Here is an 11,009-nt window from a genome sequence, read left to right as displayed (position 1 = left end):
ACTGATTTTTTTTCGTTTTGTTCAGGTATCTGGCAAGCGGTTGTTCCTTCACTGACTTACATTTCCAGTACAGAATTGGGATTTCTACAGCAAGTAAAGTGGTTAATGATGTATGCACAGCAATTTGGTCATCACTGCGGGAAGAATGTATACAAAGACCGACCAAAGAGGTATGGGAATCAATAGCGGCTGGATTTGAACGTACTGCTAATTTCCCCCACTGCTTAGGAGCGGTGGATGGAAAACATATCCGTCTTACTGCCCCATTTAATAGCGGATCAATGTACTTCAATTACAAAGAATACTTTTCTGTGGTTCTGATGGCTGTAGCGGATTCCAACTACAGGTTCATTTATGTCGACGTAGGAAGTTATGGCAAAGACTGTGACTCTTCAGTGTTCAGACGGTCCAGTTTATGGAAGTCAATAGAAAGTAATTCCCTGGAATTTCCAGACGTCCAATGTCTGCCTGGTACGGAAGGTCCAAAAGTACCCTACTTCTTCGTGGGAGACGCAGCATTTGGCCTACACACGCATTTGCTCCGGCCTTTTGGGGGAACAAACTTGACAGTTGAGAAACGTGTATTTAATTACCGTTTGTGCAGAGCAAGGAGGTATGTGGAATGTGCTTTTGGCATCCTCACCAATAAGTGGCGGTTGTTTCACCGACCTTTAAATGTTCATCCAGATTTTGCAGTAAAAATGGTTAAAGCTTGCATTGTTTTACACAATTTTGTACGTCAGAGAGATGGATTTATAATTGAAGACACCACATCCTTCACTGGTTTGGAAGACTTAGCCCAAGATGCCAACATAAGAGGAGGACTGACAGCCAACGCCATAAGGAACACTCTTTGTAAATATTTTATGACAAATGCTGGAAGCGTGTCATGGCAGATGTCAAAGATATAAATTAACAAGCCTTTTCCTTTTTGTAGATTGTTTGTGAAAGCCTGCGACTGTATAGTAAATAGTTTTCTTTATAAATAAATTACTGCTACCACTCACGTTTTTAATCGTTTTGTTTATATTTTGTACGACGCGTTTCGGGAAATAATTCCGATCTTCAAGTGCGTTTTTTTCTCTAAGTTTTCATTATGTGTAGTGTTTTTTTATTTGTGAGGTCTTGTGCGTGTTTCTCTTATAAATTACAGTAAAGAAAACAGAATGCAAGACCTGACACATAAAAAGACACCACACATGATGAAAACTTAGAGAAAAACGCACTTAAGGATGGGAATTATTTCCCGAAACGCGTCGTGCAAAATATAAACAAAACAAAAAAAACGTGACTGGTAGCAGTAATTTACTTATAAACAAACGATTTACTTTTAGAATAAAATTTATAACGTTAAATAAAAACTGTTTAAAACGTATTAAATGTAATATTAATATATTAAATAAATACTTACCAAACGCATTTTTATCTTTGTCTTCCATCTCATCAAAATCTTGCTTCAGTGCTACGCAAACTTCCCGCCAAGCATTCTTTGTAGCAATACGATCTCTATACGCATCTAGAGTTTTGTCCCACAGAACAGGTCTTACTTCCACCAAGGTTATCAAAAGTTCAGTATCAATTTCATCCATTCTTCTACACTTTTCAGTAAACAAGAATAAACACAAATGAATAAAACGACACTACAACGAACTAGTCGACGCCGTACGGCTCAAAACCGTCCAGTGTGAAAGCATGCACTTAGTCACGTAGGCCACTGTTGTCGAACTTGCCGTACGGCGACCGTCTGTTGTAGTGGCAAGACACGGCTGCAGCACGGCACGGCAGCGGCATTTTGCCGTCGCCGTATAATGTGAAAGGCGCCATACATTTCTTCACACCTACAGCCGTACGGCTTTTTGCCGTACGGTCAAAACCGTATAGTGTGAAAGCGGCGTTAGGCTGCGTTCACACTGCCGGCCGGGCCGAGCCGAGCCTGGCCGGGCCGCCGCCCGCTTCGATATCAAACACATGGTTTTGAATTGCGGTGTTCACACTGGCGGCCGGGCCGCGCCGACACGGCGTGAGCCTCCCGGAGCCGAGCCGACGACATTCCGAGTGTTTAATATTGCCGGCGCGAGCCGACCGCAGGCGCGAGCCTGTGGAGCAGCACTACAGCTTCTGCAGTACACGCATCACACGTCTCCCTTCTGCTTTCTTCACAAGTGTGACTGCACACGTCTTTTATTTTAAGATGTTACCTCACATTTCACAATCAGTGAGGAAAAATTACGTTTATTATGATGGTACATGCGAAATTACTTTTATTTCATTTATTTAATCTACCGTATTTACATGCATTTACAACAATAGCTTGCCAGCGATCGTGGCATTGCCGCCACTGAATAGTTCGCATTTACTTGTAAACGGAGGCAGATATGAGTGTCACTGAGGGACGGAAATGTGTCCCTACCAGATGACAATGCATTGTAAAGTCATGTTGTGGCACGTTACTATAAGCTGTTGTCTGTGACATCTTTTTGCGATGTTCTTACTTTAATGGATGCAGAATAACATATACATGACATTAACTTGTGTCCATCAATTTGGTATCAGAATTTCGGCTAGTATGACAGTAATGATGCAGTTTCCAGATTATGGAACGAAGTAGCCAAGGAGTGTGTTTCAGATAGTACGCACAAATATAAATTATTTTCCTTTATAATTTTATTTGTTTTATTTACAGTGAAATGAGATACAAGAAAATACAGTAAATAGCAAAGTACTTTCAATTCCAAAATTTATTTGAGAGGTTTTTTAATTATTTTAAGTTGCATTTTTAACGAAATATTCAACAAAAGTGTTCCTGACAGTTTTCGAACGTAATGTGGAATTTCTGTTGAATGTGGCACCAGCTGTCTGCATATCAGCATTGTTACAAAACTTTTCAGCTTCAACATTGCATCCTTCTCTGTCAATGACAATATTATGAAGTAGACAAATGCACTTGACTATGTGATCAGCTACGTCAACGGATGTTTCAATTTCCTTCCTCAGTAGTCTCCATTTATTGGTCATTATACCAAATGCACATTCAACAACTTTTCTTGCTCTGGAATGCATATCATTGTATAGAATCTTCTCGTTGTCCAAATTTCTCCGAGGAAAAGGTCTCATCAAATTCTCTAATAAGGGGTAAGCTTCATCTCCCAAAATGACGTACGGTAGTTCCTGACACATTCCTTCAAGTCTTGTTGGTGGCGGTAATAACAGCTCCCCATTTGTAAGTTTCTTATATAACATACTTTCTTTAAACACACCTGCATCAGACTGTTTACCGTAGGCACCAACATCCACAGCTATAAATTTGTAATTTGCATCAGCAACTGCTTGGAGTACAATGGAATAATACTGTTTGTAATTGTAAAACATGCTGCCAGAAAGTTTAGGACATTGGACACGTATGTGCTTCCCGTCTATACATCCAACACAGTTTGGAAATCCCCATCTCGTATGCATTTCACTGGCAATTTCTTTAAATCGAGAAACAGTTGGCGTTGGTAAATGAATGGGAGCAAGTGACTCCCATATGGCCATACAAACGTCTTTCACCAACACTGATACGGTGGACACTCCTAATCGGAATGACGATGCCAGTGCATGAAAGGAGATGCCAGTGGACAGATACCTGAGAAAAAAAATCGTAAAATGTGTTACTCAAGTGTGGTGTTGGGCGAAGTTTTTACAGTTTTGTTTGCACAATAGATATTTACTTAGTCCATGTCATTTCATAGTTATACAACAATAAATAATTAAAGAGACATTTTCTTGCATCCTTCTATATTATTTCAATTAAAATAATGAAATCGAAATGCAAAGACCTGAGAGACAGTTACAGAGAATAACTTGTATAACTTGGCAAAATAAGGTCATGTGATCCAGGGAATAGTATATTAAAATGCAATTCCACTCGGGCTTTGTTCTGTCATATGATTTTCCTAGGTTCCAAGAGCTATGCACAGTTCCTTACCAGTGGAAATAGAACCACTGAGTCAAAGGGCATATCAGTCTGTCTATCTTACAAGGTAATGAAAAGAATTCTGTGAGGTCATCAGTGGCTCCACATGATGAACCATCGCCACTGCCAAGCGCTGCATCATGAAGAAAAACGAAGAAAAAGTTGGAAAATTCTGAAGGAGTGTATCTGCGATTCTTCGTTGAAGGCACAGCAAGACATTACCCAAAATGACGAAGCTAATTACTTACTGATGATTCTCTGGAGTCCCATAAACTCTCTTCCCCTCAGAGGTAAGCGTTTGTGAAATTTAAAATACAAAAGCATGACTACAATTAATTGGAGGTAGTGAATGCTGCACAAAGTTCTACTGCAAACCAAAAAGTGTGTACTAACGAATCTTACCTTATCGTTATACACAATTTTTCTTCTGCTGTTATACTTCTGCGAAAATTTGTGTTCTGTTTCGAAATTTTGTCTTGAATGTTCTGCAGCACATACTGAAATGTATTATGATTCATTCTGTAATATGAATAAAATTTTTCAGGATAGTTTTTAAGTTCTTCATGTAAAGAAAAAAACTCTCCTAAATGTCTGTCGCTATTTATGGGATGAATCCATAACCTCCTAGTTCTTCTGTACTTCAAAACTCGACGAGTTACTGCAGAGTCAAAACAATACCAATAAAAGAGTGAAGACATTGTTCTACACGACAGCACAGACTAGCCAAAGGCGAGCAACTGTTGACAGCAGCTGCGTTTTCTAGTGACTTGCTTGTCAGCTGTCGAAGGGTGGGGATTTTTTTTAATTTATCTATCTGGCTTTCGGCAACTAGCAGCCATTTAGCCAAAGAGTAGGGATTACCTTGACGGTGCAGCGCAGCCCGCCAAGGAAGGAAAAAAATAATGAAGAACAATGAAACGCACATCTGTGTCGATCTACAGTAGTTTCATTAACTCTCCATATTTTTTTTCTGTCGAAGTAGACAACGAGACTACGGAATTGCGCTTCAGTTTCTGCAGTAAACGTATCACAAATCTCCAGTTTGTTTTTGTGATTAGTTTTACACCACTGATCACTAGTAATTAGTTTTTTTCTGTCCTGCATTATATGACTACATTAAACCAAGCTGTAACCGCTCGAACTCCGTGGCTTGCGGACGCGGCACTGACGCCACTGAATATCTCGCATTACTTGTGACCAGAGACAGATATCAGTGTCATTAACATTTCAAAAACTTTTTGGTACTTTTAGCTACATTTCATTCGCAGCAATGTATGGTCTAAAACGGATCTAACAGTAAGCTACCCGCTACATAACTTTTTCACTACAAGATTTGTAAATCAAGTGCACAACGTTGACAAATAGCATCATTTCACAATGACTGTTAAGAAATATGAAAAGATAAATGATTCAATACGAAGCTAAGAAGTTACACTAGCACGTGTACAAAAATCAGATTTTTTAGCCGCATAATTTCTTCAAAATCGGCTGGGAAGCGTTACGAAACTAAGAAATCACGCGAAACGAAAAGTAGACTTTTTCTTTTTTCACGACGTAAGTTACGCTTTTAAGGAAAAAATGAGTTCATAAAACGATGTGGCGCAGACTTATATACCTCTAAGAATTTTTAGAACATGAAAATCGGAGAAGTGGATTTTCCCCCATTCCGCCGACCCGGCTCGGCGCGGCGCGCAGTGTGAATGCCCTACACGTCGGCCTGAGCTGGCTAGGCACGAGCCGAGACAGTACGCGTCAGCCCGGCCCGGCCCGGCCGGCAGTGTGAACGCAGCCTTAGTCTTCCACAACTGTCTGTCGCCGCGCGGGGTTAGCCGAGCGGTCTCACGCGCTGCAGTCATGGACTGTGCGGCTGGTCCCGGCGGAGGTTCGAGTCCTCCCTCGGACATGGGTGTGTGTGTTTGTCCTTAGGATAATTTAGGGTAAGTAATGTGTAAGCTTACGGACTGATGACCTTAGCAGTTAAGTCCCATAGGATTTCACACACATTTGAACATGTTGAACTGTCTGTCGCTTCGACGTCCAGCCGATACAGTTGCTGGCGATAATGACTCTTCACTTGAATCCATGCCAACTTATATATTTTCTATTTATTTCTTCGTCCATCAAAGCATCTCTCCAACAGCAGTCGGCAGACGCTCTTTTTTACGTGACAAACCGCCTTTCTCCAGTCTTCAAACAACACAGCAAACAAAATCATCAGCCGATTCTTTTTTTTTTTATCAGTTCCGAGAGCGAGAAGTGGACATATACCGACTAGGGATTTTATTTCTTGTAGTATTCTAGGTCAATCCTATAGGAGGAGGTCGAGAGTTCACGAAATCTTGGACCAAATATAGAGAAACTATTTTTCAGGAAATCAAAACGTGCTAGGTTTTTTATTCTTCAGAAAGTCCATAATAAATACTTGTGTTTGATCCTGCTATGGTCACCATGTGGTAAAAAATAGCCAACGGCTCCCTTCTTGTTTTACGAGTAGCAGAATAAACACTTCACTCCGTATCTAGTGTTTGTATTATAAAAAGATTTTATTTGAAGTTTACCATTTGAAGAGTCAATGTAATTGGAATGTTGCATTGATGAAGGAAACAGGGCTGTCTTTTTTTTTTATTTTGGGGAGGGGCATAAGAAAGCAGGGCATGTCTTTTGTAAAGCCAAAAGGCTAGATCCAATGTATTTCAGCGAAGTTTTAACGCGGACAAAAAAATGGTTCAAATGGCTCTGAGCACTATGGGACTTAACATCTGAGGTCAGTAGTCCCCTAGAACTTAGAACTACTTAAACCTAACTAACCTAAGGACATTACACACATCCATGCCCGAGGCAGGATTCGAACCTGCGACCGTAGCGGTCGCGCGGTTCCAGACTGAAGCGCCTAGAACCGCTCGGCCACACCGGCCGTCTTAATGCGGACATTTGAGTACTAAATTAGAATGTGTGTGTGAAAAACTAACTAGAATTAAAATTTAAAAATGGGGATTTTTACAACTTTTTCGTTTCTTATGAATACAAAAATACCAACGCTAGTGTGCTAACGAAACTTTCAATTAAATTGATCAAATGTTTCGACCAAGAGAACAAAAAGGCTCGCTCGCTAAGAAGTCTAGCATTTCAGCACAGCCTTCGTGCGAGCCCGCACCACAGCAGTGAGCAACCATGTATCGCTTCAGGGTGGCTCATTAACACGTTTCGTGCCAAATTTATTTTTATGACTGTTGTATGAATGAGAACTGACAATGAAATTCAACGTCTCTTTTTTAAGATATTGACCACGAAAAGAACGGGGACAGCTAAGTAAGAATCATGATATTTCATACGACTGGTGCAATCTGATGACTGCCATTTCAGGATGAAATTTAAATTGACAAATTCATATTTCATTACAATTTTATTTAAACGCTAAACATGAAAACACATAATGACAATGAATATTACTTATTTAGCTTTTCACTAAAGGATTAATGACTGTTGTCACTTTTCGAGTAATGCTAATTCGAAGACAACCTCTTAAGCTGAAGGCTGAAATGAGCTTCTGTGGGTGGATTTTCTCTTCATGGCGTAAAAAAGCAGCATGTACACGTAAGTCTAAACATCGACATAATCGTAGCTATAGACTTGTAAAGTCGTGAAAATTTACTTTGGGTAAACAAAAGTCTACGAGACTAATTTTGCTATAAAACTAATCACGCAAACGTCACACAGTAGATGTGTAAGTTCTAGCTGTAGCATTTCCACACTTCAACATAACGCGAAAACCAGTGAAAGTGCCCAAACCTTTGCAGCCTGAAAAGCAGTATGATGTAACTGTAAACTTCCTGAAAACAAAAATGTATTTTCATAGTGAAAATGGTTGGAAAATCATTGAGACATTCTTTTCTCTGCTCCTCTATGATGAATATTTTCATCAGTCATATTGCCTATAAGCGGAGTAGTGTCTTTTTTTTTTAATTTCTGCACTTCACATTCTCGCTGTTTGCATTCTAAATGTCCATAATCTTTTGCATGGAAATCTATTGTTGTTGTAAGATAAATGTTGTCGTCGTGTTCAAAGTTCTGAAGCACACTAATAGAACACTAGGCGTATCAAGACACCATCGAATACAATAAACATATAGACTACGCATCCTGCACTGATACGTAGAGGGTATAGGCAAAATAATGTGAACAGTGGTAGTCATGGGATGGTTGTGTTCGACAGTCAACGACGCACATAGGCAGTTAGGCACGTGTCGCGCTGAACTGTGCGTGTTCAGTACGGACTAGACATCAGTGCAGGTTGTTTACGCTTAATGCACACTTCGTATTTGCATTCAGGGGCCGAGGTCGACGTGCAATTGAAAGACCCAACAGAGCTCCAAAGAACGCAGATTGTGGGGGCACGATTAGCTGGAGAATCAGTAACCAAGACAGCCAACTTATTGAATGTTCCAAGAGCAACTGTTTCAACAGTCATGACAGCCTACACAAAACATGAAAAGACATTATCGCAACGTAATAGTGGGCGCAAATCAAACCTAAATTACAGAGATCGTCGTACGCTAACACGAATTGTGTCAAAATAACACAAAACTATGGCGGCTAAAGTGACTGCAGAGCTCAATAGTCATCTTCGAGACCCCGTATTTGTTGAAACTGTCTGCCGAGAACTCCATATAGCGAATGTTCATGGACGAGCTCCTATACGGAAACCATTTGTGACGACAACCATTGCAAAGAAGCGTAAAACATGGTGTCAGGAGCAGAAATCCTGGACGGGTTATCAGTGGAAACACGTCATATGGTCCGACGAGTCAACGTTTTCGTCATTTTCAACATCGGACCGGGTTTACGTCTGGAGAACGCCAAAGAAGCCTACAATCCTGATTGCTTGATTCTAACGGTTAAACATGGAGGTGGAAGTGTGATGGTGTGGGCACTCATATCATGGTATTTTGCTGGTCCCATCAATACTCTTAAAGTCCGTGTTACAGCCAATGATTATGTGAATATTTTAGGTCATCAGGTGCACCCCATGGGTCAAATGTTGTTCTCCAACAATGATATATTTCAGGACGATAATGCACCCATTCACACAGCTAAGAACGTACAGTCGTGGTATGGGGAGCATGCAACTGAACTGCAGCATCTTTCCTGGGCAGCACAGTCCCCGGACTTACACTATCGAACCCTTGTGGGCGGTATTGGAGCGCAGACTCGTAGCAGATTTGTGCCTCCCTCGTCACTAAAAGAGTTAGAAGAGGTTCTGATCGAAGAGTGGTATAACATTCCACTAGAGACAATACAATTATTATATGCCAGTATTCCAAGAAGTGTCGCAGCTGTATTACGGGCAGATGGTGGCCCAACCCCTAATTAATAAACCATTCCCAAGTAAGTACAGATGTTCACATTATTTTGCCTATCCCCTGTAGATTTTGATGTGTCTGTCCGGTATCAACTTCCTAACCTGACCATCGTGCTGCTTTTCATCCTTTTAAAAAACAGATATTCTCCAATTTAAGGGAAGACTCCACCCTAAATCTTCATTTTTTTAAAATAATTAGTGCCTACTTCACATCTTTGGAGTGTCATTACTCTTACGATCCCAAAACGGTTTGACTGTGTTCGAATTAAAAATATGCCTAAGAAATGTTTGTAATACTGACGGGATAAGATGCCAAAGATAATTTTTTATTTCTATCTCCATCAAACAGAACCATCTTTACTCCGACGTTGGCATAAACTCAAACTGGGAAAAACGAATTGCAAGCTTTTCAGGAAAACTGAAGCGAAACAATTAGCAGTCAGTCGCTGGAAATAAATTACTTTGCCTGTTGACTGTGTAAATGTAAATTTAGAGAATCTACTGAAGTCCTGTTCAGTACAGTCAACAAGCTCCAAGAAAATAGGCACTGGCTTACAATAAGATATTCCTGCCAGTGCACCTCCTCAAGAAGACTGTGCGTAGATTTTTATTCAGAAATTTCAAGAAAATGGCTACCCTGGTCTGGAAACTTCTTGAAGCCTCATATAAGCAGAAACATAACATGTTATGGTGCCGGGGAATTTTAATAAGTATGTATCTGGTAGCAACATCCATATTTTGATAAAATTTTAAATCCATTTTGCCATAAGTTTGTCTTTCTAAGTTCAGCGCAAACTTTTTTATCATAAATATTAACCAACATGTACGTAATTTTTGCAGGAAGTAGTCTTGATGTGTTTACATCCCTCTATGCATTAGTATTATCGAATATGTAATTTGTTTATTATTCATAACATTTATGTATCGATAATTAAAGAAAATTTATGGCTGAAATTTGAAATAAACGCTGAAAACAAATTATCATTTCTCAGAAAAGAATGCACAGAACCGTTAAACTATGTCACGTTAACGCACTTACAAAATCTGGCCTGTGAGAATTGTGGAGTGAGTGCCAAAAGCTGGATTTTCAAGGATGTCATTAAAATCATATCAAAAATTCAAGTCTCCAAAACCAAAAAAGCTATGGACTTCAAAACGTGGGTACTACTACATCCTTGCATAATAGACACAATTTTAAAATTTGGTTGCTATCGGCAAAGTAGAAGAAAAGTTAAATTTTGGGATCAACTGAAAAATGGGATACAACCCGTCGGCTTTGACCAATGACGTCATAGTTTACTCATAGATATTAAAGTCTTTATTTTCGAGCCATAGATAGTAAATCGGTTATCTTCTATGGCGAGGCGGCGTCATTGTAAACTGAAATAAACGAGTGTGTTTTCAAAAGACCGGGCTTCGTGTACGATTTTTGTTGCTTGTATTAATTCAAATCATTTGTTCGCTCCAATTCATTCGGTATTTATTTTTATTCTTAGTGATTTTGAGATGTTTTGGAAGAATCGTGTTCCATTCTGGACAATTTTTACTTTTTGATTTTCGTTCGCAGGTATGAATTTATCTGTTCCTACGAATATGGACGACTTGAAGCAGGGTCAACTGCAGCACGGAATACAAAATTTACAGCTGTCGCTTTTTTTTCGCCTTCGCTGTCACTAGTGTTACTACGATATTTTT

At 39.8% G+C, this 11,009-nt stretch overlaps 1 protein-coding gene across 2 annotated transcripts; it reads right to left on the bottom strand.

The window, feature by feature from the left end:
* Window positions 1-2,693: 2,693 nt before the first annotated feature.
* LOC126188318 (uncharacterized) lies at window positions 2,694-4,898 on the bottom strand. Of its 2 annotated transcripts, XM_049929910.1 has the most exons (3): window positions 4,577-4,898; window positions 4,358-4,474; window positions 2,694-3,625 (listed from the first exon to the last, which is right to left on the bottom strand). In XM_049929910.1, exons 1-3 carry the CDS (start codon window positions 4,651-4,653, stop codon window positions 2,764-2,766), a joined length of 1,056 nt encoding a protein of 351 aa, XP_049785867.1. In that variant the 5' UTR covers window positions 4,654-4,898; the 3' UTR covers window positions 2,694-2,763. The 2 variants fall into 2 exon arrangements, with proteins under 2 accessions (XP_049785867.1, XP_049785866.1); XM_049929909.1 differs by having other exon boundaries at window positions 4,358-4,898.
* Between the last annotated feature and the right edge of the window lie 6,111 nt (window positions 4,899-11,009).

This window comes from Schistocerca cancellata, chromosome 5, assembly GCF_023864275.1.
Source record: "Schistocerca cancellata isolate TAMUIC-IGC-003103 chromosome 5, iqSchCanc2.1, whole genome shotgun sequence".
In the NCBI taxonomy this organism is placed as follows: Eukaryota; Metazoa; Arthropoda; class Insecta; order Orthoptera; family Acrididae; genus Schistocerca; species Schistocerca cancellata.
This window is presented reverse-complemented; position numbering and strand designations above follow the sequence as displayed.

Coding starts and splice junctions, on each gene's coding strand:
- LOC126188318 (XM_049929909.1), bottom strand. CDS start 4,653: ATGTCTTCACTCTTTTATTGGTATTGTTTTGACTCTGCAGTAACTCGT. Junction 3,626..4,357: donor AAATTGTGTATAACGATAAG/GTAAGATTCGTT, acceptor TTTTTTTCTCAG/GTATCTGTCCACTGGCATCT.